Below are 27,478 nucleotides of genomic sequence, written 5' to 3'. Positions count from 1 at the left end.
TCCAGACAAAAAATGGATTCTCAGTAAACATGTATTTTATGCAGGTTCAAGTGCTGATGACAACAACAGATTTAGAGGGTGGGGGTGTTTATGTAGCTGAGGTGACCGCATTTAAGCAAGAATGATTCTATGATTATCTATGAGACAAATACCAATGTTTCCACAAATATCAGGCAGACACATTATGTCATTTGCCAAATCTCTTGTGCAAGTGAATTTAACATTTTTGTCACTTCATAGTAAAACTTAAACCCCCCACCATCTCTTTTGAGATGTGAAATTATGACAGGAAAATCTCAAGATAGAAATGAAAACAAAGATGAAAATATGATCAAGTGTCTTCATAATACACGTGAGAAAAAGTGAGTAGGGATGTTGTTTATGGATTTATAGCACAAATAAATAGGATTAAAGATGCAAATGAAAACACTTAAGCAATGTGTTGTTGAAAGAAGAACATTTTCACTTGGACACCTGACGCAATACCATTTACTCAATGCTAAAAGAAGCCTTACTCACTGGTAATCAGTTATGGAGTTAATAATGGACCAATCAACTGTCAATTACCGTTCAGTTTCCAATGAAGTCAGTCTAATGTATGAGCCACATGATAAAAAAAACAAGCAGAGTCTCTGGCTGTAAATTTGGCATCAGGCCTCTCCCTTTTTGACAAAATAATGAGAAGTGTAGTAGAGTAAAAGTTAACTCGTATGACCCAGTGCATCTGCTGCAAGCCAAAATATGTATCACTTCCACTACTGTTAAACTTATTCAAGTTAAATGAAAAACAGCCTCTTCAAAAAAAAAAAAAAGGGTAAACATTAATGGATACCATACTGTATATCTCAGGGGAAAACAGTGATTGTCTCCAACACTAACCCTGAGAAAAGAAAAGAAGAAAATAAGAAAGGCATCAATCTGTTACTCTGTAAATCAGTCAGGGTATGAACTCCACCCAAAACTTCAAGAAAACTCTACTGCTAAGACACATGAGCGCAACGATATCAAATGAAATCTTAGTAACTCAACTCATAATAGTAAAAAATAAAGTTCAAGGCACATCAACAGTCTAGAGTACAAAATATAAAAACTTGAAAAGGCAGAGCTCTAGCTTGTAATTCTATACAATGTGTATCTGAACTACTGCAGTGATGCACTAGAAACTACAGAAGGCAACTACGTGCTGTTATCAGCAAAGACAGTCCGTGAACTTTGTAACAGAAAACACTGTTTTTTCAAAGACCAACACAAAGCTCCAACACTGAACCTGACATTTTCCTGGAGTGCCCCCTCTAGACAATGTCCCTGCACACATCTGCTCCTCAGACGTTACTTTGAGTTCTAGTTTGAGACTAATTACTTTTATGGGCAAGAGCACAATGTTAATTTTTCACATTACATGCCATTGATTAAGAGTTACCTTTAGAGTTTAGTGTTCATAGCTACATTCAACGACAGCCTGGGAAACGTAGAATCAAACATTTGGGTTTGACACACACACACACACAGGTTTGAAAGAAAACGACCAAAAGCTTCTGTGTTTATAAAATTTTCTGAATATGAGGCCTGAAAATGATAATTACCTTAATTACATTTGATGCAGGAACTTTGTCGAAAGCTCATTTTTAGGGGGGGGTTAAAACAAAACATTAACTTAATATCGGCCTGAAAATGTCTTTAAGGCATTAATGTCATTAAGGCTCAAGTCTAGGCATCCCATAAAACCACACAGAAAACGTCATCAAATAAAACCTCATTCATACATCTATCCTCAGCACCATAGCCTGAATCAGTGTTATATGGCATATGTGTTCGTTACATCTGCAATATGGAAGGTGCTGTAGTGTGTCAGGTGGTACAACCTAGTGTGACAGCCTGTGCAGGCAGGAGGTTAGGTTTAAAGTCTTTCCAATGCTCACAGACATGATGCATGTGTGTGTCTGTTAGTTTCATCCTGGTAAAAGAAAAAAAGAAAAAATGAACCCAACGCGTTGAGAAAATACTGCATGACAGCAGCTGCTGCCGTCCCTCCTCATCTTGTTCGGACTAGGATCACACTTCTTCAAAGAAGGCCATCTGAGACATGTATGCAGAGTTTCGCTGCAAAACAAGACAAGTGTGAGCAGTTAGAGAGAAGCACGGGCGGCTGAGATCGGTGCAAAGACATGTGCATTCATGGTGCAATGAAACTCAAAGACCTGAAATATGCATGTACTGCACCTCATCTTTTATCTTCTGACTCAGACACACTGTCACTACATGACTTAAAGGGATAGTTCAACATTTTGGCAAATTGGCCCATTGCCATGTAGGTTCGTTACCTTTAATTGTCGGTGCAAGCTGTTTTTAGAACGGCGGAGCAGAGCTGTGAGCTGCTCAGAGCTACGCTACGGAGGTTAATGGGATTTCTTGGTTTCCCTCATCAAACTCATCAAATACACAATCCAACAACTCCAAAACGCTCTCGCGGACCACGCTATGAGATAATAATGGAACGTTACCAGACAGAGTTGTTTTCGAGGTAAATTTATGCAAAACTACTGATGCGCGTTCCTGTCACAGGCAGTTTTCGGCAAGCAGTCTCTGCATTTGCCTCAAAAACAAATCCGTCTTGTAATGTTCCATTATTATCTCAGCGGTAACAAACCTACTCTTAAAACTATAGGGATTATGGCAATGGGCCAATTAGCCAAAAATGTTGAACTATCCCTTTAACCAGTGTGAAGAAAATAAATCATTTACTTCCTTTTATTCTATTTAAGAAAAATATTTTTGGCACTTTAGCTCCCATAATGCTTTGGATAATGCAAACAGGTCCAGAGTTGCCATGCAGTGAGTGATTCGACACCAGTACCATCACCGTGGACCAGTGATCCTCACTATTTTTTTCACATGAGCCACATTGGCAGTGCAAAATCAAGGGGAGAGCCACTTTTGCGACAACATACTAAGTCACTTTTGCAAATGTGCATTTCTACATATAAATCCCACCAAAAAGAAAACAACACAGCCAATACATTTTCATTTAAGACCATATTTACCTTAATACTGGGATGAGGGGAAGCTGGCCATGCATGTCCTTGACTTTCTTAATGTAGTTTGTTGTCAATCACAGTGAGGGTTTGTTGCATATTAAACACAGAGGGTTCATGCCTAACAAATAAAAATTCGTCTGCCCACTTGTCTTGAAATTTTCTGTGCTCATCATGTGCTACCTATTTTTTCGTTTCTTACTGGGTAGCCTACACCGTTTGCCTTCATCCCCTCTCTGGTGTCTTCGTGCTGATTTTTGTTTGCTGCTTCCTCAGACTCATTTTCCTCACCCACTCCACTATTCGTTACAACACTGTGTGTCTGTCCGTGTGGTTTTTGAGCTGGTTTCTCTCCTTTTTCTTGTTAAAAACGGTCATTCACGCTGGCTAGCGGAGCTATACGTAGCTAACGTAGCCTGCCTGCAAACGTGCGCTGCGGTCAAGTGTTGTAAACAATGCCACATGGCCTGCGGGCTGCGTTGCCAGGTTTGACAATGCCCCCTTTAGGGATCACCATTAGGCCAATATTAGAATGTCTCTGATTAGGCTAAGGCTTAAAATACTTCCTTTCACCTTCATTATTTGGGTGAAGGGAGAAGTAGATTCGGATGTTTGCGTTTTTGTAGTGCAGTGCTGTATGTTTATGTAGCACATTTGAAAAAATGTATTGGCTGTGTTACCACATAGGAAGATACCAAGCGAGCCACCAATTATAGCTTGACGAGCCGCATGTGGCTCGCGAGCCGCGCAATGAGTAACACTGCCGTGGACAGAGGGAACAGCTATGAAGAGTCATCATCAGTAACATTAGGTATTCGTTGATAGGGTGACCTGCTCATACATACGTTGCTGTGAGGTAAGTAGGCAGGCTCCTGATGCACGTATCCCCTGGCCTCGCCGTGGAGGCCGTAGAGGCCGGCCTGCTGCTGCTGCTCCTCCAGCTTCAGAGACTCGATCTCTGTCTTAAGCTCCTTCAGCTGATCCTGCAGGTGTTTACTCTTCTCCATGTACTCCAGCCTGTGTCGATGCGTGGAAAGGTATCAGAAGCGAGCAGAGGCAAGCTGTCATTCAAAAAATATTGTTGCGGCGGATTTAAACTCCAGCTCACCTCTCTCTCTCGATCTCCATAGACAGCCTTTTCATGTCGGAGTCCTTGAAGTCGAGGCGCGTAGACGCTGACTCATAGCCCAGGTCGGATGCTTCGGGGGGAGCAGGTGGAGTAGAGTAGGCTGCTATGAGCTGGAAGACAGTCAAGTAGATGCACTCATGAAGGTTTAAGCAGACGACTACTACAAGGCAAGATGAAGTTTAATGTAATGCACATTAATTGCACGTAAATGTTTTAGTCATTTCTGACAGTGACAGTGAAGCTACTCTCATGACACAAATTGAAAGAAAACTTTTCTTGTCACACTGTACACTCTAAAAAAAAAAAAGTCAAAAGGCCACTTTAAGTTCAGGTTGTCTCGACAACATCCTGGTCTCAGTAAAAAAAAAAAGCCCACCTCTCCACTGGCACAGAAGAGATTCTTTAAACTGACACGGCAGATGGTTTGTTACACAGAACCAGCTGGAAAGGTTCTGCTGGAAATCTACTTGGCAGATGATTGGATGAACCATCTGTCCATCACAGATTTACTTCAACCAATCAGATTCTGCATCCTGTACATTTTGTTCCAACTCTGGCTGAAGCCAGCTCGGAGAAGAGCTACTGTCTAGTTCTCACATAATCAAAGCTAACGCAGCATCTACGCTAACAGCGTTAGAAGAGACGCCATTGTTGGGTAACCGACACGCACGCTCACAGGGCCGTCACTGTCTTGTCTGAACCACTGTGGTTCGGCTAAAAGTGAAAGGTTAGGCATTCTGGGAAACGTGTGATAACAGCTTCAATAACAGCTTTGAGAGCAGAAAGAAGCTTCATTCATCCACAGGAACAGCACAGCAGCAGTGTCGTCCATCACCGTACAGGGTATGTGGTCTTGGTGATCTCCAGCAGCTTCTGTTTGGCTCTCCGCTCCGCATCTTTTGCCTCCGTCAGGTCCTGTTTCAGGTGATCTGCCTCCTTCAACCTGGAACCACAGGTTTAGTTAAAGTCAAGGCTTCTGGAAGACAGCTGCAGTGTTATTGCTAATGTACAATCAATACTTGGGTTTGTGACCTTGAACCCTGTGGGACATTTGTGACTTGGAGCCGAGTGTCCTGAAAAATTCAAACACATTAAAGACGACCTATTGTGCTCATTTCAGGGGCTTTTAATATGATATTGGACCCCAGTGGGGCACTATTGGAAGTTTAACTATCATGAACTCCTCCATTCTGGCTCTTTCCTGCTTCCCTCTGAAACAAAACACTCAGCATGTCGGTCTGTTGTTTCTGCCTTTATTGGTCCGGCTGGCAACAGATTTTCATATAATGGCAGCGGATAGAGTTCAGTTTTGAATCATCCAAAACACACACTATGAAACATCCAGATACCTCCATACTGCTCGTCCTACTGACCCAAGTGTCCTGAAGCCACGACATGAAAAAGTTGTTCAGAAAAAATAAATTTGATGTCTGTTTTTAGCCTTGCTGTAGTAGTAGCTCCCAGTGGCTACGTGAGATGCGTGCAATTTTCTTCTGTGTTTACATCATACATCCAATGGTTTACAACGACGAATGAACATCTCGCAGCAAATCTCCCGCATGCGCACAAACATCACAGCTTTTTCATGTCTTGGCTTCAGGACACTTGGGTCAGTAGGACGAGCAGTATGGAGGTATTTGGATGCTTCATAGTGTGTGCTTTGGACGATTCAAAAGCGAGCTCTATCCGCCGCCAGCCGGACCTCCCCGGAACTACAAAAGCGTTTTGATGACTCCAAAAGTTCTCTGAACCCTTCCTTGGCATGACGGTGAGTAGAAAATTGGTGAATTATCGATTTTGGGTGAAGTATCCCTTTAAGCAGCCTGCTCCTCATTTCTCATTTGAGGCATTGTGGGTAATGTAGATAGCAGGTGGAAGAACTTGTGTGCAAAGTAAAAAAAACAAACACAAAACGTCACCTTGGGTTAATTGATTATGAACTGAAGGAAGCTGGTTACACAGAGAGGAATAATATACAGTATATACTGTGTGTATACATGCAGCAGGTCAGTCATCAGACTTCTCTCTGCCACTGACTGTTGTATTGATAACAAACTGTCTCAGTCCTGACGTCTTCTGTTTGTCTGAGCCGAAGCTGCGTGGCACAGTGAGGAGACAGACATACAGAGCAGAGTTTTAATGCGTCTGGATTTGACAAGTCATCAAATTTCATCTTGGAGACCAATTTATTGAGACCTCTGGAGGCTACTTTGTCTCAGCTTCAGTGGCGGCTGCAGCTGGAACACTGCTGAATTATTTTCAATACAAAGACGCATCGCTCTTCATACAGCCACTCCGCTGTCTGCAGCCTTTCGTCACGCACATGTGTACTTAGAAAAACCCTATTAGCAACCTGGTTATCTGTGGTCTCCTGGTGAGATTAACCTGGGCGTCTCATTCTTCTCTAATCCCCAACACTCACTACAAAAGCCATGTTCCTCATTTACAAGACATTAAAGAAACCAACGAGTAATCCCTTTAAAAGTGTATCTCATTAACCCTCGGGCTCAGCTGATTATGGCTGAACCCTGCAGTAAATCAGCTATGTTTCATTCATTCGCTGCAAGGTAAGTGGATGTTATCAGTTAAAGGGATAGTTCAACATTTTGGCAAATTGGCCCATTGCCATAATCCCTATAGTCATAGCAGTAGGTTCGTTACCCTTATTTGTCGGTGCAAGCTATTTTTAGAACGGCGGAGCAGAGCTGCAAGCTGCTCAGAGCTTTGCTACAGAGGCTAATGGGATTTCTCGGTTTCCTTCATCAAACTCATCAAATACACAATCCAACAACTCCAAAACACTCTGGTGGACAAGTTGTGACCACGCTATGAAATAATAATGGAACATTACGAGACAGAGTTATTTTCGAGGCAAATGCGTAAAGGCGGGCTTACACTGCACGATTTTGCCACGATTTTCTCGTCCCAGACGAGTCGCAGCCTAATTTGCATAATCTTAGAGGGATCGCGGGGTCGTGAGCATAATCGGGATGTATGGTTAGTGAGGCTCTGCGTCACGTCCCGACGTCCTAAAGACGAGTCGCCGACCTCCCGATTAATTTCTGACATGCCAGAAAATTTCTCGTCGTGACGGACAATGTATGGGGTCCTGCGTCACGATTCTGCACATACGACAAGTTTTTACTATGACAGATTGTTTTAGCACAGAGCACAGAGCCTTTATGAACCTGAATGTGATGCTGAACTTCGTCAGATGGAGTTAGAACGGGCAGACAGAGAGAGGAGGGACAGGGAAGTGACAAGCTGAAGTTAGACCACAGCTGTGACAGACAGGGTGACCGGGTGATGATCAGCAGCGCAGTCCGTGGTGGAAGATCAGCCCAACAAATACACACACGTACTATCAGACAATCAGCGAATGAGGACGATTATTTTTTTTCTTGCCGTTACAGTATAAAATAGCGAGCCTATACCAGCCACGTCCACTGTGCTCTGGCTCAGCTCAGCTGACCTGATCAGCTGAACTTTTAAAGTGCAGGCCAGAGAGAGAACTAGTGAGGCTCCTCTGACAGCTGCAGGTGAACTACACGTCAGCTGGCTGGAGAGAGTAGCGCCGTCCTCTCTCTCTCTCACTCTCTCTCTCTCTCTCTCTGCAGCACCGGCCTTGGAGGTGATGCACGCTGTCTGTCTGTGTGTTTGTCGGTCTGATCTTCCACATGGACTCTGCTATATAGGAACCAACATCAGGAACCAATGTCAATTTGATGTTTACAACCGAGCAATTATAGAGCAGCACAAATCTCAGCGGCATCGCAGGGTAATCGGGGTGGGGAGCAATCGTAGAACGACGTGCAATTAGTGGGGGTCTGAGACAGATCTGAGACGTAGGACTGAAGAGGGAAGCTCGTGCAGTTTGAGATGTGAACAGACGAATAGTCTTGCAGTGTAAGCCCGCCTTAAGCTGTGCAAGCAGCAGTTTTGCATGAATTTACCTCTAAAACAACTCTGTTTTGTAACATTCCGTTATTATCTGATTTGGAGTTGTTGAATTGGATTGTGTATTTGATGAGTTTGATGAGGGAAACCAAGAAATCCCATGAGCCTCCGTAGCGTAGCTCTGAGCAGCTCGCGGCTGCGCTCGGCGGTTCTAAAAATAGCTTCCACAGACAATTAAAGGTAACAAACCTACTGCTATGACTATAGTGATTATGGCAATGGGCCAATTTGCCAAAATGTTGAACTATTCCTTTAACGATGGAGAGAAATCAAGAGAAAATCCAGATTTATACTGAACAGATTCCATACCTCCTCTCAGACTGCTCCACCAGCTTCACAGCCAGCTGCTCTGCCTCCCTCATCTTCTGCTCCATCAGCCTTTTCTCCTCCTTGGTCTTCATGGCAGTGACCTCTAACCTCTGTCTCTCCTGCTCAGCGTCTGCCGCCTTGTGGGCCAGCAGCTTGGCTTCCTCCTCTGCAATTTGGGCCTTCTCTGCCAGAAGGTCTGCAGCCTCCTCGGACCGGAGCTGCAAACAAGTATAAAATTAATGGTGGAAGAGTTCAGGGGGCTGAGGTTTCTATTACTACTCTGTCATCCAATTAACACCAGGAAAGCATTTTTCTGCCCAGCATGTTCACACGAAAGCCAAACAATTATTTCACGTTAAGGATGGAGTTCTCACCAGGGCCTCGTTGGCCAATCGCGCTTCATCCTGCAGCTGGAAAAGTCTCCGCTCCATCTCCTCTTTTGCTCGTTCCGCCTCCTCCCTCATCTGCTTTTCCCGTGCCAGGATTTGCCGCTCCATCTAGACAGAGGCCAAGAAATCCAATTAAAATGAAGGTTTTGCACTCTCCATATGTATGCATGGAGTACATCCCATCTAATCTGTTATTTGCATTGCTCCGGCGGAGACGAGAGGGAGCTGACCTTTTTGCGTGCCTTCTCCTCTTTAGCTTGAGCCTTCATCTGCTGCACTTCGATAGAGTCCACCTTCCTCCTCCTCATGAATAGATCGTGGTTACCGATGCACAACTGCAGGATCTAGAAACAAACCGGCAGTGACTTTACTTCTGCAACTTTTGTTTGACTTTGTGATTACTGAACATTTATGCAAGCAAACAGGTGAACCAACCAGCTTGTTGACACGCAGCTGAGATGAGTAAAACTTGAAAACATCTTTCTTCTTATCCAGGGGTTTGATTGTGAACTGCAACGGGAAGAAAATTAAACATTTCAGTTTCTTTGCACTGCTGGTCTCATTTGTTTAGCAGCACAACCGTGATGGCTTAAGTAGGGAGAGAGAGGCTGTTGCTAACTGCTAAGATAAAGTCACTTTGGCTGTCTTTACACTGTGTGGTTCAAGTGGCCCAATTCTGATTTTTTCCTCTCAAATGGCACAGATCGGATCTGTAACATGAACGTATAAACCGGACAAATACGCATTAAATCAGATATTGTCAAATCAGATTCATATGTGCAAATTGGATATCTGCCAATACGTCTGCAGTCTAAACAGACAGATTGGATCTTTCCTGGTAATGCGTGTCGTACGTCATCAATAATAATATTAATTCATGTGCTCACGCGTCTCGCTGAACCTCTGTAGCCCGTGATTAACACGTTGGACTGACCTGGACTACCATGGCCATCTTTGGTCAGCTGTCACAGGAATTATAGAATTATGTTTTTTTTTCCTCACTAGTTCTTATTTTCATATACAGTAACATTCATTTATATGCGGATCGAGGGCAAAAGGAAGTGTGAAAAAAGAGAGCGCGCAACAGAAACACCAGATTTTACGTTTTCCTACCAGCAAAAACTGAAAAGAGCAGATTAGAAATCAAGAGAGGAAAATCAATACACATTTGTGTCCAAGAGGCTTTGTCCCGTCCTCACTGAGCGAAGCGACGGAGGATCGGACGGTGGCACAGCTGTCACTGTCAGCTGCTCATCTCACAGCAGCTCCGCTCCATGCAGCCACTTCACTCACTTTGTTTTGTAAGGACAGACTAGACGTTTACTTTGTAAACAGTGACGTGTTGGATATAAACTCTGAACACCAGACTCACCTTCCTTTATAATTATTATGGAATTATAACGTGACCTTATAAATCTCCCGTCTTTAAAAAAAAGTTCACTAGCTTTTTTCCTTTTCAGCGGGTTGTTTCACACAAGCACAGCCCGTGTATGCAGATATCAGATATGGGTCACTTCTGATAGAACATGTAAAATAGACAGTTAAAAAAATCGGATATTGGGTATCAAGGCCTGCAGTGTAAAGACAACCTAGCTGATTTGAACAACATGTAAAAATCTGCTCAATTAGTGGAAGCAGAGAGCTCTACTTTCTTCCAGAGTGATGTGAACAAAACATGTGAAGTGTCTGAGGACGAAGACTGAGATCACGACTCACTTACCTCCTTTTCACTGTAGGAGATATTACGGATGTCGCTCCAAGGAAAGGACTTGTTAGGGTTGAGTTTGCTGTTGGGGCTGTAAATGTGAAGACCCTGAGCATCCACTCCCAGTAACAGGTCGGTGTCCCTCTTATTTTGCTGTGAATGTGATGTGTAGAACAAATGCAAAAAACATCACGAGAGTCATTTTTGAGGTTGCACTTTTCCTAACACTGTGCAAAATGTAACTGCAGGACATGACGACACAGAGATTCATCACTCACAGTTATGGCAAAGTAGCTGACACCGTACATCTCAAGGTCCTGAGCAATCTTTAGGTATTCCATCTCAGCCTCATCCCTGAGCAGACAACGTGACAAATGAAGAAGAGAGGTCACATCAGCCCATGGTGCTTCAACTACTACAGAATCTGGGACTGCATCTTTTGTAAAACTGTTAATTTTTCTGCCGGGTTGGTCAGACGTACCTGGCGATGCCTCTGTGCTCTGCATACCAAGCTGTGATCTTCTCCTCCCACATGTCGGCTGTCATTTGATACTGCATCAGAACCTGAGATGCAGAAAACAGGATCGTAGTGTCTACTTAAATGCACACATAAGGCGCATAAACACTGGCTGCAACATGCAGGTCCACACAACAGACATTTCCTACAGATGTTAGACCTTGGTTTTTAGATAGTCAAATGTGCAAAGGAATAAACTCTTACTCTTTTTGGCAGAAGTTCATCTTGTGCCAAGAAGCCTGGCTTGTGAAAGTTTGGGTCATAATCCCCATACTGTGATGGAGAGAAGAAAGGGAGAGAAAAAAGAAAAAATATTGGTATTAAACGCCAACAAAACAAATGCCATTGATCATTTTCTAACTATGGTATTATGTCAAAGTCTGAGATACATTAAAGGTCCAGTGTGTAATAATTGTCTAGGTTTATTGGCTAAATCTGAATATACCACCCATGAATATATTAGTATAAATGTATAATCGCTATAAAATAGGGCTGCAGCTATCGAATATTTTAGTAATCGAGTACTCTACTGAAAATTACATCGATTAATCGAGTAATCGGATAAAACGTATTTTTGCTTGGTTAAAGAGCAATTATGAATACACAAGAGAAAATAACATATTTCACTCAATAATGAATGACCAATTGGTTTCCTTTTGTAGAATCAACTGTTTTTATTTCTTAAATTCACAAGCAAGTATTTTCTGGTCTTGAAACATTACTAAAGAGGCGACTGCTGCTAACATAAATAAGAATAAATAAAACACAAATAAAAATAAATTAAATTAAATTACTTTCAAGATATCAAAAATAAATAAAATTAAATTACTTTCAAGATATCAAAAATGTTTTCTGTGGAGATGCTGCAACATGGAAGACGTGCTGCTGTGGTATGCAAGGGCCGTGTTACAACTAGAGTGCCTATAGAGAGACATTTTCTGTCTTTTTGTCGCCTTTTTCTCCCTCAGTCAAACACCCACGTCCGCCCCCCCCGCCCGCCCGTTAAGGTTTCTACCTAATCAAAGGTCTCACCGCAACAGATGGTTCACGTCATGATAACTTAAGTATTTTGGCCATTCAAACTTCCACAGTCCATAGTCCTTTTCTTTGTTTGATATTTCAAGAGACTTTGGTTAAGTAGCCTAACCATGGATAGCTCCTAGGCAGGATTGTTCTGCTGTGTTGTCGCCACTCGCCACCGTCCCCCCGTCATCGCGGCCATCGCCTCGCCGCCGCCGCCGCCGCCCTCCCCATCTCCGCCGTCATCCGCGGCGAACGGCCGCGCGGGGGGGGGGCGTGCACGGTTACGTTCATAGGTTACGTTACGGCGCACGTTGTGCCACATTGAAAGTCCGTGCGGCCGCTTGAACTACAATTAAATTAACGATTCCTCGAGGCAGAAAAAAATCCTCGGACCATTTTTTGTAATCGAGGTACTCGAATTACTCGAGGAATCGTTTCAGCCCTACTATAAAATAAAGTTTGTTTGGTTTTCGTAGCCTTATAATTCTTCTTTTACATATAGTACATAAAGCAAGGGTCTTGCTTGTGCCGCCATGTGTGTACCGCGTGTATGAGTTTGTGTATGAGTTGCGTGTGTATGAGTTTAATAAATAAACCAACGAAGAAGGCGGCAGAAGGAAAGAAGGAGGAGTATGAAACAGCAGACATATCGTCAAATGGCTGGATCTTCACCTCATCGTCACTTTGTCGACAATCTAGAATCTGAATGCTGGATGTCACGGTTTCCCCCACATTTTACACACTGGACCTTTAAATCATTGAGTGAATCTAATGCACTCATCTTTTGCGGATACAGGTAGGGCTAGCATCTTACAGGTGCAGTAAAGGACCAGTTAACTTTACGTGAAGCGTTCACAGCTCTCTTACCTTGGCTTGGACAGCGTATGATGCCAGCAGAACAGATGCTTCAGGGGAGCAGAATATTTCTTCATCTAATATTTGTTTTTTCACCTAAGGAAGAGTGAGCAGATGTGTAAGAACCTCGGTTGAACCAAGTCAAGATGAATTCTACTGCCTGCACATAAAAGTTACACCATCCCCAAACTCTTATTGGCTACATTACCTGTAAGAAGAAGAGGTGTTGGGTAATTTCTTGGACCAGTTCCTCCTCTACTTTTTCTGGGAAGAATTTAGCCAGGAAATGAAATGTTATGGGAGAGTCCTTGGGAACCTCCTGGTCCAAGACCTTGGTGAACAAATTAACAGCAGGAGAAAGTAGGTCAGAAGTGCACAATAATGTATTTATTAGACTAAGCTGTCAATACAGTCAGAGTGTCATGTACACAGTTATACTTATTACATAATAGCATCACAATAAACAATAAATCACTCTACAAATAACTTTTCCATAATTTACACAATCAGTTAATTAGGTATTTGAGTAATTTATCATGCAAAAGGGGCAAACAAGATTTTGGTTTGTTTTGTCAGACGACACAAGCTTGGACTCTAGGAAATTGTGATGGGCATTTTCTGCCGTGTTCTGACGGTGTTTAATTAAAAACTAATCCAGGGGAAAACTGATTATGAAAAATAATTGCTAGATGCAACACTATAATCGAGATTTACCTCACCATTCAAATTCTGGGCAACACATACAAATTGGGTCCGTTGTCCAAAGTCTTCTCATTATTTATTATCTTTGAAGACATGCATCGTTTCTGAATCCTCATTAGCCACACACACACAACGATTCACTCGTCTACTCACCCGCTTCTCTGGTTTCAGCCAGGCGTAAGTGTCCTTTACAGTGTACCTGAGTCCAAAGAACCAAGTTTCTCTCAGACCCACAGTGCGACAAACCAGGTCAAACAAGTCTTTGCCCTTCCACTTCACCTGAGGAAAACGGTAAGAGACAAAAGAGACCTGTGAGCTCAGATGCTGAAATGTGATTAAATGTTTAGATTGTGTTTTTACTTTTATCTAGGGGACATCTGCTAGGGACAATAGATGGAAATTAGCCAATGGCTACACTCTGGCATGTTTACATCATTGTGTTGCATACTGTTGCTCTTTAGCCATTTCATGTGACTGTTGTGGTAACCCAGGTGTAAACAAATATTTCAAAGGCCCTTTGTATGAAACCCAAAGTCATTTTTAACTTTATGGTAAAATCTTTATGTGGCTGATTTACTGACTGGACTTTCCAGCAGTATGTTGGTGCGAGGGGAAAACTCCTCCTTCCCTAACATCATGAAAAATTTATATACAGTATTTTTATAAGATAGGACATTAACCTTCAGGAGAGTAAGTGGAGACACTATTTCACACAGAATATGGCATACTGAATGAGATACTGATGTTAGCAGTCTCAGCCAACATCAGTATCTGGGAAGCTTAAGGCGCCTACTAAACACTATCCTGGGGGAAACCCTGACTGATGCTTTTCCGAGGAAGTTGTATTACATCATTTAGAAAGTACGTGTCTAAGATTGTAACAAGAAATGGTTATGTACTTGAGGAAACATGCTCAGCTCTTTTCTACCTCTGATTACATCAAGGACATGGTTTCAACACAAATAAATATGGTATCTGAAACGTGAGCATGTGGTTCGTGTTGTAATGTATATACACAACTATGCAATGGTTTCAGCCTTTATATTCATTTCAACCACACAACACCAGTATGGAGGTGTCCGGTCTGTCCCAAATTCAATCTGCAGCACAATAATGAGCCCAAACACCCAGCTTGAAATCAAGGACTTATCGTTACCAACGAGAGGAACAAGGAGTTCCTGCACCAGATGGTGAGCCCTGAACTCAACATCATGAAGTCCGTATGTGATTAAATAATGAGAAAGAGGACACAGAAACAGACTTATACAGGAGAGCTGCACCACTCTCTCAAAAACGCTTGTAACTACCTATCTACCAAGTACCTTGAAAAACTATTGACAGAGGAGAACTAATGTTGTTTAAAAGATATTTTCTAATTACTGCACTTTGCATTAAGTTACATACATATATATGTATGTGTGTGTGTGTGTGTGTGTGTGTGTGTGTGTGTGTGTGTGTGTGTGTATAAAAGTCCCATTTCTTTACTTTTAGTGCACAACACCAAATGTGGAGAACATATTCTCCAGGTTACTGCTCAGTGACAATGTGAGCATAAAGATGATTATACATGTAAATGCAATCATTGATACTCATCTTTACACACAGAGATGAAGCATCCTTTCAAAGTTTGGCCAAATAAATCCACCATACCTCACAGCTGAACTCCATTTCAGCATCCATAGTGATGACTTTAACTTTGAAAGTCTTGGGCTGTTTCTTCTTTAATCCTAGGATAGACATGTTGACGGTGCTCCTGACACAGAAATCTGCGGGAAGAGAACAAGGCTGCTTTCAGGATAAAACGTGGTATTTTAAAAATGATAAGACCAACACATAGTAAGTCAAGCGACACAGTTATAAAGGTCTGGAGAGACGTGAGCCACCGTCCTGGCAGGCTATGTTATTGAATCTTGTAAATTACCCATCATGCGATACGAATTTAACCACACCAGCGGTTTTTGCAGAGGACATTAACTTTACTTCTTTGTTAAACACTATGTGTATTTGAATCACAGATAAGGCTCGTTACCAAAGAGGAAAGTTAAGAAACTTCTGCCGTCCAACAGGGCTCAGGAGAGGCAGGGCTTTTTGTTGGGGAGACCGATGCTAAGCTAACTACTATAAACTAATCAGCGTTAACGTTAGCTTCCTATGCCACGAAAACGGACCAAAACAAGTTGTAGAAAGAGCAAAACTTTTGATTCTCCATGATGAAATCCTCCGACACACAAGACTTTGTAGCAACTAAAGTTTACACAGAAACAAAAACAGTTTTTATGACGTTCTCGGCAGCTACGTGTTTGAGCTGGCTAGCTAGCTATTAAAAAGTCAGAGCGACTTTCCAGGAGGTTTTTTTGTTTTGACTCCCACTCTACAGGTGGGAACATGAACAGCAGTCCGCCCGGGACGCTGCCGCTGCGCATGCGCAAGAATCTGGACGGCAGGAAGTGTTGCGTTTGAGGCCGTCAGACAGTGCCAAGTGGTGGTGCAATTGAACGCAACAGCGGCAGGGACTGCAGAGGCACCGAGTTGACCTCTTTTATTGTGACCAGTAGAAAGACAGCAGAGAAAACGACGTAGAATTAAAATACGACACGAGCCATGGACAGTGGACTTTCTGATAAACTCAACTGAGGGAATAAAGCGTCCAAATCGGCCGAGCGCCTGCAGCCAGGTTCAGTGCTGCAGAGGAACTTACTTGATGTAGGGTTGTGAAGAAATTGCCAAGAGAAAAAACAAGCCACGAGTCTACTGCAGGTACCTCTGTCACTATAGTACCCACACACTGAACTTTCTTTGAACTGTATGAAATGAAGCGGTTATAGCCCCAGACAGTGCACTTATATCCATAAAACAGGTCAGACATACCCAGTCGTTGTTGTTATTGTTTGTTACTTAAGCAGTATGCTCATAAAAGTGGAGTAGTTTTCTATCTATACTATTACTACTCATTGGTTTCATATGGTTATAAAACAAGTGTACAGTAGGCTATAACCATTGAGAATTGTCACTGACTGCAGTAAAAGTTGGACTCCCAGTTAAATTTGCCTGTACACAAGGGACTACTTTTCTGTCTTCTATTACTTGTACTTGTTTTGGGGTTTCTTTTAGTGGAATTTCTGTCAGTTTGTTGTGCTTTTGTGTCAGTCAACTTCTTACTTTTATGTCTCTTTGTTGTAGTTTGCTGTCTTCTTGTGCTTGTTGTTTTGTGTCTCTTTTAGTCATCTCTAATTGTTGTAAATTTTCACTTATTTTGAGTCTATTTGCAACTGTTGTTTGTTACTCCTTTTATGTCCGTCCATAGTCACTTTGTGTGAAGTTGCACTTGTTTTATAACTTTGTATCCCTTTGTGGTCATAGGTTGTAGACTGGTTCTGGTCTGGGGGCTTTTGGACCCATTGAGACTCTTAGCCTGTTCCTACCAGGCCCATCCAGACAGCAGTGTATGTCTGCACATGACAAAACAAATCACTATGAAAACTACCAAACTGTCAAAACAGTGTGATCATCTTGATAGAAGATGAAGGGTCACTGAGCTGTAAGCTGTGATTTTTAATGAATGTCCTGTTATTGCTTGTTAATATCACACTTGATTCCTTTATTTTTAACAGGCTTGACAGGTGTAACAGGATGTCAGCTGCTACGAACACATTTGAAAGTGTGAAAAACGTTATCTTATCAGCACATAAGAACACTACATCCCACAGGGACAAGGTCAACTTCTACAACTCCTGGGCAGAGAACTATGAACAGGTGAGATAACTGAAGCAAAACATTTCCGTATGTCATCAAATATCCCAGCAGTATTTTTTTTTTATTGATTTGTTTTCAGTTGTGTCATTTTATAGAACAGATGCTTTAAATACTACAATGAAGTCAAACCTCTCTGGCTGTAAAATAATACTAAAAAATGCAATTCAATATAAATATTAATATGTGGCTATTGCCTACAAGTGCTAACATCAGCCCTTTAGCCTGACATAAGTCTGATAGTAAGACCAATCATTAATAAATATATTACTAATGAATTGATATTGTTTGAATAGGATGTTGCTGTTCTGGACTACCGTGCACCAAGTCATGCAGCAAACAGCATCTCATCCCATTTCAGTGGTGACCGGGAAGCAGCTGTCGTGTTAGATGTGGCCTGTGGGACCGGACTGGTGGCCAAACAGGTATAATTTCATAATTGGCAACCTTTTTAAATGCTATATATATTATAAAAGCATGTTTTATAAGAGCATTTTGTATCATTTTGGATCTTTGGTCTGCTTTTTGTATCTTATTCAGCACCAAACATATCATTAGCAGCTTTTTAGTTTCCATGTTCAACTAATTTGACCAGTATGAAAAATTAAAACCAAGTCTCTGTTGTACAGATGATCAGGCTTGGATTTAGACGTTTTGTAGGTGTTGATGGAAGCCAGGTTATGCTGGAGTTGGCCAGAGACAGTGGGTTGTACCAGGACCTGAAGCAGTGCATTCTGGGAGAGGAGACACTACCTGTCCAGTGGGGTGATTTAGTACTTCATTATTTCACATGAGTCTTAGATCATTGTGTTTTAGTGGGTAGTGGTTATATTGTGTTTTTGTTGTTGTTATTTTCTGTTTTATTATGTCTATGTCACAGTTGTATTGTAATAAATTGCATTTTAAAGGGGAACTATGCAGGATTTGTAGCTCAACTATAGCCTACTACATTTTGACCTCAATTAAACAGCTTTAGAGTTATTGTGATGGTATAATTAATGGCTTAAATTGCTACGAGGGAGAATGGAGGCTCTCTGCCTTCCACCTACGTGCCACTTACTGCGTCTCTTGGTTGAAAAACAACTTTGCAAGATTTGGGCTGCCCCGGTGTCCCAGCTCTGCGCACCGCAATACAAACATGCCCCGTAAACCGTAATCTTTTGTTTATGGCAGATTAAATTACACAAATATACACGTTGTAACATTGTATATGATATATAACATTACGTACCACCCGGCGCTCTGTTAAATCATTTCTCACTGGCTTTGTTGTAAACAAATGCACATGGCACAAGGTTTAACCAAAACAGCGGAAAAGCGACCGGACTTACATAGTTCCTCTTTAATTTTTGTTGATTTGTTCGTTAGTAACCAACTTTACAAACCTATTTTGAAGGAAAAAAAAAGAAAAGATATAATGACTACCAGTAGTGGTTGTAGATATTATATAGGAAGCTATGATCATCTCCTTTTGAAGTGACATTTCCACCTCTGTCTTCCTGCAGATTCATTTGATGTAGTTGTGATCGTCGGAGCTCTGAGTGTTGGTCAGGTCCCTGTTGCTGTGATTCGAGAGCTCTGCAAATCCACTAAACCAGGTGAGAATTATTTTTTTCAATTTTAGTTTCAATTGTCTTCTGCTCTTCTGATCTTTGAATGTAATTCAGCATAAGATTTTATCTCTCAACAACACCACTGCACTGTTTCCTATATCCACTAGATGGCTACATTTGCATGACAACCAGAAGCAACCCTGACAATCTGGAATACAAGGGCGCCCTGGAGCACGAGCTGAAGCAGATGGAGGAAGAGGGGCTTTGGAGTCCTGTAGAGGTCACTGAGGTGGAAAACTGGGAGCGGGCTGTGTCAGAACAGGAGGACGGCTACATATCTGGTGCCGTGTATCTCTATAGAAAATGCCAAAAGTAGCATGGTGCCCAACAATGTAGAAGTGACTTCACACAACTCAACGCACAAGTATGAGCTGGTTTGTTTTGTTGTTGTTGTTTTGTTTTTTTGACATTGTCAGTCTCTTACAGTTCTAAATTGAAGGTGTCAAACTACTTTAACAGATGATTAAGTTTACTTGAAATTTCCATGACCAAACATGTCAAGGTTCAAGGTTCAGTTAATGCATGCTTAAAACAAAATTTGTACTCAGGACCTGCAGCGAACAATAAAAGTGTGATAGACTATGATGATGATGATTAGAGTATGATTTCTATTTATAAAAAATGTGGCAAATAAATAGCCTAGAAATCTAGACGCAATAGCGGCAGCAAATATATTTGCTCCGTAGGTGGGTCTAGAAACGAGCGTTGCCAGACTATACATTTTAATGATATAGTCTGGCTTGTCAGGCTAGAAAATAAACATAACCAGGGTTGCAAAATTCCAGGAATTTTCAAAGTTGGAAACTTCCCATGGGAATAAACGGGAATATATGGGAATACAAACGGGAATAAATCCGAAATTTACAAAATTGAAGGTTGGCCCTTAACAGGGAACTTACAGTAAATATAGTTGGGGAAAATATATTGTAGCATAATCTTGGCTAAAACAACCAGATTTCAGTAGCCTATACTTGTACACTTGAATATCTATATGCTTCCTCAACCACATGCACACAGCACACTGCTTACTGCAGGGCTATTGAGGGCTATTTTCTTTCCCAACATTCATGTTTTTGTTGTTCAGTAAAATAATTGATTGTTCATACAAGAATTAAAACTTGATAAAGTTCAGCTCACAAATAAATCTGTTGAAATGTCATGTTTTTTTTATTGTACTGTATGTATTATTGTATTGAATTCCCAATCATTCCCATAAATGTGATTTAAAACAGAGTGGCGTTTAATAGAGCAGAGCATTTAGCAGCCCGCACACAAAGTGAATTCAATGCGGCAGAGATCAACAGTCTGACAGCATCTGGGTAGAAGCTGCATTTGAGCCTTGTTGCTCCCCCACTCTGCTGCTCCTGCACCTGCGGATGTAAGTGTCCTCAATGGAGGGTGTAGGCTTCTGCAAGTGATCTTCTGGGCAGATTTGACCCCTCTGCAGCGCCTTCCTGTCAGCAGCAGAACAGTTCCCATCAGGTGGTGATGGATGAGGTGAGTGTACTCTCCACCACACACCTGCAGAAAGTGGCCAGCACTGAGATGTTGAGGCCGGCCTGCCTCAGACTCCTGAGGAAGTAAAGGCGTTGGTGGGCCTTCTTCATGATTTTGGAGGTGTTAATTGTCCATGACAAGTCCCTGGAAATGTGGATGAGGTAATTGAACCTTTCACTTTCATGTTTAACAATGACTATGTGAAAATGTTCTTGTTGTACTTGTCTTTAATCACTTTTATTTAAAGAACCACAAGATATGTTGGTAAATCTGATATGAACCATGTAATAAATGAAGCATTGCATTGATATCTGCTGCATGTTAATATTAAATAACAGGCTAAATCACAAAAAAACACTTTACCTCAGTGCAAAGGTATACGGGTAACTGTAATGAGATTTGGATTTAATTTTTTTTTTATCCATTTATTTGTAATGAGACTCTGCATATTCATGCAAACAAGCAAAAATATTTTGTTCTAAATATACCAGATTTAGCTAATTTTAATTCGTAGTCTGATGAGGTGTTAGTGACCCTTTACCTGCTCAGATATTTTACAAAAGGGCACTTCACCACCAATGGACAAATATACCGTGTGTATATGTTGCCCCTGCCCTTGCCCTATATTAGCTGGGGTTGGCTCCACCCGATTTTTCCCTGTTAAAAGGAATTCCATGGAGTTTTTCCTCAGTTGATGTGAGGGTCTATGGATGTTGTAATGATGCTATGTGAAGCCCTTTGAGACAAACTGTAAAAACGGGCTATACAAATAAAATTGCCTTGCCTTGCCCTTTGTTTGTTTTGGCCGGGAACCTTCAACCCATTTGGTTTGTTGTTTTCTTGAGAATTATTTGTTTGTTTTTGAATTAATAAATGTTTGTTATGTTTGGTGGCAACATTTGTCCCTATGTTTTCCTTTGATGTGTTTCGGGCCTTGCGAGCCAACATGAGTTATTTGAGGTCTGTAACAATGGACAAAAGAAAAGTAAGGTTAAGCAAGTTTTTGTGTTCCTGCCCTGTCTCTGTCAAGCAAGTGAAAGTTAAAGGGATAGTTCACCCAAAATTCAAATTTCACTCATTATTTACTCACCCTCATGTCGACTAAGGGCTGGGAGAAGTTTCAGAGTCCTCCGTGCCTTCTCTGAGTTACAGGGGGACTCGGCGGAGCACTGCATGTCCATATGACGGTAGCGAACAGAGCTCACTTTTCTTCGTCCAAAAAGACACACCAAAAAACATCCACATACCTCCATAGTGTTCGTCTGTAATGTCCCTCTTGTATTGAAGCCCCAACATGAGAAATTGTTCCGAAAAAAATTAAATAGGCCTAAGTATATGTTTTAAGCTTGTTTGGAGCGGAAGCTCCCAGCACTGCTCTTTCTGGTCCATCCAAATCTCGCACGATTTGCATTGACACCCAGTTCACGGCTCCGCAAATCACGCGAGATTCCGGCAGAGCAACACTGGGAGCTTCCGCTCCAAACAAGCTTAAAACATAGACTTATTTAATTTTTTTTCGGAACAATTTCTCATGTTGGGGCTTCAATATACAAGAGGGACATTATGAGCACTATGGAGGTATTTGGATGTTATTTTGGTGTGTCTTTTTGGACAAAGAAAAGTGAGCTCCGTTCGCAACCGTCATATGGACAATTTATTGCCCTATAGAAACTATAGGGACTACTTTAGGGTTGTTGCTAGATGGAGTACATGAGCTGCAAGAAGTGATAGACAACATGCAAACTTTCTGTGCCTAAACCCAACCAATGGCTTCACTTACTTTTAGCTCCCCCCCCCCTATTTTACACCTGTACATGTCAGTTTTACTAAACCTAACCAGTCGGGAGTTCTCGACAACTTTTGGTGAGGTTCTACGTCACTTCCTGCAGCTCATGTACGCCATCTAGCCAGAACCCCACTTTAGTAGAAAATCCTGTCATTAGACTGGAATCTTACAACTTTCTGCTAATCTTATGCGTGAATTCCCTATATCTCATTTTATTCTGTAAATGTAATTTTGTATTTATAATGAATAAATAATTAAAGATTCAATTGCTACTATAGTGGGTAGAAACTGACTTTTCAACGTGACATTGTGACACTCAGGCTACTATAAGGATGAGATGTGATGCCTCCCTAAGGGGAGGTGTGCATGACATTTTAGAAGCCACACCTTGGTTGCAAGGTGTGGTTTCCTCCTGTACTTCCGCATAGAAGTCAGTGCAGGTGTATAGGATCAACTAAGGACTCTCGGGCCAGTTACACTAAGGCAACAGACGTAGGAGGGTGGAGACACCTGATTGACAGGGCCCAAGAGTATTTAAAGCAGAAGTAAGCGATCCAGTCATTTGGCTAACTCCTTGTCAGCCGATGGAGTTAGCAGTCCCCGTCCTCGTCCCTACGTCACCACATTCACGCGCATCCCTTGGCTGCACACACAGAGAGGACTGCCCCTTTATGCCATTCTCTCTCCTCATTGGATAAAGGTTGTTGGATACAAGGAAAGATTTCTCCTGGGCTTACAGCAGAGCAGATTGACTGACAGACCCGTGTTTCGGACCAAACACTCCATGTAAGTGATTGCTGTCGGAAGATACAACTATTTAAGACTTATATTAACACAAATATTCCAATTACTTCTGCTTAAAGAAAAACCTCTAGGGACCTATCCTTTCGTTTTAGACCTCACTTCACACAATTCTATTTTTTTTTTTTTTTTTTTGAGCAACAGCAAGTAAGTAAGATACTAAGTAAGTAGTAAGTAAACTGTCTGGGCGCATGAGTGTTAACACAAAGTGTATAGTGCTTTATTGTTATTATAAGATGTAGCTTCCTGAGGTATGGTGATTTTGTATTGCTGAATGAGTGAGCTGTATTAAAGTTGTTGAATAGAATAGAGGTGATTTTAGTGAGTTATTCAATTGGCAAATATTAATGCTCAAACCAGCAAAAAATTGCCACATGTGTTAATACTGTTACTTGATTTGAGGCAACATTTGGGCCACAGAGAAGGCGCGATCGCCCTTGGTTTTTAATTTTGACCTCGGTACATCCAGCAACAACTCACTGGATGACCGTAGATCTCTGGCTGGATTTCGGATTTGTATAAGTTCTGCCAGATATAGAAGAGCCAGACCAGTTAAAATCTTAAAAACAATTAATAACACTTTAAAATCAATCCTAAAGCGGATAGGAAGCCAGTGGAGGGAAGCCAGAACAGGGGTGATGTGTTGATGTTTTTTAGTGCCGGTCAAAAGGCGAGCAGCAGCGTTTTGCACCAGCTGCAGGCGGCGGAGTGAGCTCTGGTCTAGACCAACATATAGTGAATTACAAAAATCGAGCCTACATGATACAAAGGCATGGATAACTCTTTCCAAGTCATTAAAAGATAAATAAGGCTTGACTTTTGATAAAATACGAATTTGGTGAAAAGATCCTTTTACCACTGAGTTGATCTGCTTCTTAAAATCAAGTTTACAATCAAAAGTTACTTCAAGGCTTTTTATAAAAGGAGTGGTGTTAAAAGCAAGGAGATCCTGACCATCAATTGTGTGTGAGTTAGTTTAAGTTTACTTTTGGAAGTAGGGTATATTTTCTATACTTATGACATGTTTATTTTACCATGAACATTTAATTGATTTTGTTAACTAAAGTTATGACACCAGGAAGGACCCTGGGAATTCGCCTGCACGTCTACTGAGAGTAATTGCAGTTTGACAGGAAGGGACCTGACATGGCTTGTTTCTGAATATTGCAGCAAGCTGCCTCCTTCTGTCTTGTGAAATCTGGCCCATTGCCATTTTTATAACCTTAGCTGACTGTGTAAATAATACGAGCTCAGTGTTACTTTAACACAGATGCTTGCTGTTTGTTATTCCTGGAATTTCTACATTATTTACCAAACCAGTTATCTGCAGTGTTGACCCACCACCATATCCCCTTCAGCAGCTGTACAGATGTCTCCACAGCCTCTACAGTTTGGTTACATCTCTCATGCACATCTGTCTCTCCAACGATATTCACATAGACACACACAATAACCGTGATGTAAGTTTGATGAGTTTAACTACAAAGGGGAAAACATACTTTCATACCTCAGAATTAGTGTATTCCTTCTAAAATTGTCTTTGTCTGCCAAAGGGTGCTACTTCTTCATATATGGAAATAGGACTAAACTGAGCATATACAGAGAGCAAATCAGATGATTCAGAACTTGTTCCTGATTGGAGAAATTGGAGGTGTTACAATGTTACAACAATTCCCCTATTCATTTGACCCTTGTTTCCTTTTTCTGCAGAAGGTGGGAGTCATGGCATCATTGCAAAAATCATTTGACGCTGTAAAAGATGTGATAAAAGCTGCTCGCAATGCCACCACAGTTCATGAGAGAATGGCTTTCTATGACAACTGGGCCGAGAGCTACGATCAGGTGATTCAGTCAATTTCTGGAAAACCAGGTTTTGTTGTGTGCATCTCAGTCATTAGAAACGTTTGATGAACCTCTGTGCTCTCATTCGCTGCTTTGAACAGGATGTGACTTTGATGGAATACAAATCAGCAACGGAAGCAGTAAAACTCATCTCCCCCCATTTCAGTGGAGACCATGGAGCAGTCGTGCTGGATGTGGCTTGTGGGACAGGCCTGGTGGCGCTGAAGGTGAAATGAAAGCAGCAGAACAAGTTTAGGTTTTTCTAGAGTCAATGAAATGGATCCATTAGATAGCCTAGAAAATAATAATGAAGAAATTGTGATTTGGTGGCCATTTAGTCTCAGTCTTTGTTGAATGTGTCTGCACTAACTGGTTAGGAACAAAAGCAAGTTCATCTTCTCTCTTCTCAAATGTCTCTTTTCCAGATGAAAGAGAATGGTTTTAAACATTTTGTGGGCATTGATGGAAGCAAGGCTATGTTGGAGCAGGCCCGAAAGAAAGAGCTGTACCAAGACCTCAAGCAATGCATTTTGGGAGAAGAGCCACTTCCTGTTGAAAAAGGTTGTGTAAGGATGTCAAAAACCCACAATGCATGTTTTGCCTCTTTAAACATTTACAGCAAATGAATAATGTGAATTGTTTCATCCACAGTCAATCAGTGACCAATCAGCACCCATCTGCTGCTCCACTGAACATTTAAACTCTCAAACTTACTGATCAGTCTTGCTTTTGACAGTGGCAAAGAGAACAAGCAAGATTCAGATAAAGTATGATCAAGAATGATCACATTTCACCATAACCTTTATTTAAACTCAGAGATAGTATATTATATGGAGGAGTAACCTCATTTACAATATAGCCGAGATGAAACACAAAACATAAGGACAGAAGACAAAACATTTGAAACATACGTAAGCATAACAGAATACAGGAAGTTAAAGGTGACAAGTATAAATTGAAACATAAGTGTAGTTTGGTCATTTTAGCAGTCATTTTTGGAGCAAACCAAAACACCTATCACCATGACTACAACCCTCACAAAAGTGAACAGGATGAGTACATTTGTACTGGTTTACTGCTATAAAAACGTAACAATATGTCAGGGCTGTGGCAGCTTGCTGAGGAGCTTCTCACTATCTTTTTGGATAGTGAGCTACATCAACAAAACATTCAATAAATCAATAAAATGCAACTTCAATAACAAAGAAAGCAGTGATTAATTTCAATAGATATATTTCTTCTTCTCATCCCCTCTTCACTTCCTCCTGCAGGATCATTCGATGTGGTGGTGATCATAGGAGCGCTGAGTGTGGATCATGTTCCTGTGTGTGTACTCAGAGAGCTGTGCAGAGCCTGCAAACCAGGTATAATTTAGTTTTTATTGCATGATTAATCTTGGTGAATTGTCATGTATCATAGTGGTCAGGGTTTTTAAAAAAAATTTTTATGTAGATGTTATTGAACTGGTTTGACATGGCTGTTCACTCGTACGTCTCTGCTGTCACCTGTTCCCACCAGGTGGTTATGTTTGTATGGCATCCAGACATGAGGACAATTTGGAATTCATAGCTTCCCTGGAGCGTGAGTCGAAGCAAATGGAAGAAGAGGGGCTCTGGAGCTGTGTGGTTGCCAATGTGGTGGAAGACTGGGCTAGAAATTTGTCAGACCCAGAGGGCCGCTACATACCTGGTTCTATTTACCTCTACAAGAGGCTGTAGCACCACAGAGATGTGACATTATGTACAACAATAAAATGCACAAAGTGATAGAATCCATCAACTCACTCTACACCTAAAATGTCAGGTGCCGGGATGCTTTTGTGGTTGATGGTGCTGACTCACTTAAGTTGTGTAAATGATGCTTCCTTGCTTGTGGAGTTCAAAAGGAACATAATGGTGTGTGTGGATGTGGTGTGCAATACTATACACAATGTACTTGTTGAATGTAAAAATGTCTGAAATGCATCCATCAAATAAAATGCATTCTGCATTTACAGTTGTAATGATTTTTGCTTCAGATATTCTGCTTTTCTCTGCTAAAACTGAACAGTAACTGAAGTAGTTTTAAGTATTTTTTTTCTGATATATCTCCTTAGGTTCCTTTATACAGAATCAGCATGTCACATATAAGGTTATATGTCATCTTTGGCATAATACTGTTTGTATCGCATAATAGAGGTTAGCTCATATAACATGTTCATCATTTTTTAGGAAAGCTGCAAACCAAAAGAAAGAAAGAAATCTTTAACACAGAAAATTGGATTACTCCACCATTGATTGTTCTGGAGGTGATTTTTTAAGTGAATATTTTCATCTGGCCATTCTCTGGTGCTCATTCTCTGGAGCAGTATTTGTGGGAGTTTTCTGTCTCTGACTAACAACTGACTGCTCCCATCCTCCTGTCTTTTTTCTGTCGCTACAGTAACCCAATGTCCTCACCTCCACCTCAGAATGAAAAGACACTCCTCTGTTCACTTTGGGTATATAAGCCAAGGCAGTCCCAGCCGTTCACTCAGTGTCACCCTGATTGGCTGTGACAGCATCCACTGAAGCCAGACAAAAAATCTGAGAA

General features: G+C 41.4%; 3 protein-coding genes across 4 annotated transcripts; 2 read left to right on the top strand and 1 right to left on the bottom strand.

The window, feature by feature from the left end:
* Positions 1–366: 366 nt before the first annotated feature.
* Positions 367–15,986, bottom strand: nf2b (NF2, moesin-ezrin-radixin like (MERLIN) tumor suppressor b). The gene is made up of 17 exons (XM_085798641.1): positions 15,648–15,986; positions 15,269–15,384; positions 13,772–13,897; positions 13,125–13,247; positions 12,929–13,012; positions 11,243–11,311; positions 11,003–11,085; positions 10,800–10,875; positions 10,537–10,674; positions 9,252–9,326; positions 9,047–9,160; positions 8,802–8,924; positions 8,428–8,645; positions 5,002–5,104; positions 4,141–4,271; positions 3,878–4,049; positions 367–2,100 (listed from the first exon to the last, which is right to left on the bottom strand). Exons 2-17 carry the CDS (start codon positions 15,356–15,358, stop codon positions 2,053–2,055), a joined length of 1,773 nt encoding a protein of 590 aa, XP_085654767.1. The 5' UTR covers positions 15,359–15,384; positions 15,648–15,986; the 3' UTR covers positions 367–2,052.
* A 114-nt stretch (positions 15,987–16,100) lies between these two features.
* LOC146974923 (methyltransferase-like protein 27) lies at positions 16,101–19,818 on the top strand. Of its 2 annotated transcripts, none has more exons than XM_085798643.1 (6): positions 16,101–16,375; positions 17,230–17,371; positions 17,665–17,793; positions 17,998–18,133; positions 18,874–18,966; positions 19,089–19,818. In XM_085798643.1, the coding sequence occupies exons 2-6, from the start codon at positions 17,249–17,251 to the stop codon at positions 19,295–19,297; spliced, it is 690 nt and encodes a 229-aa protein (XP_085654769.1). In that variant the 5' UTR covers positions 16,101–16,375; positions 17,230–17,248; the 3' UTR covers positions 19,298–19,818. The 2 variants fall into 2 exon arrangements, with proteins under 2 accessions (XP_085654769.1, XP_085654768.1); XM_085798642.1 differs by having other exon boundaries at positions 18,871–18,966.
* A 3,371-nt stretch (positions 19,819–23,189) lies between these two features.
* On the top strand, positions 23,190–26,894 carry LOC146974922 (methyltransferase-like protein 27). Its single transcript, XM_085798645.1, has 6 exons — positions 23,190–23,212; positions 24,776–24,907; positions 25,009–25,134; positions 25,333–25,468; positions 26,179–26,271; positions 26,426–26,894. The coding sequence occupies exons 2-6, from the start codon at positions 24,788–24,790 to the stop codon at positions 26,623–26,625; spliced, it is 675 nt and encodes a 224-aa protein (XP_085654771.1). The 5' UTR covers positions 23,190–23,212; positions 24,776–24,787; the 3' UTR covers positions 26,626–26,894.
* The last annotated feature ends 584 nt before the right edge of the window (positions 26,895–27,478 follow it).

This window comes from Trachurus japonicus, chromosome 14, assembly GCF_045865225.1.
Source record: "Trachurus japonicus isolate A0001 chromosome 14, Traja_1.0".
Classification (NCBI taxonomy): Eukaryota; Metazoa; Chordata; class Actinopteri; order Carangiformes; family Carangidae; genus Trachurus; species Trachurus japonicus.
Note: the sequence above shows the minus strand (reverse complement) of the source record. Positions and strands in the feature narration are given on the sequence as shown.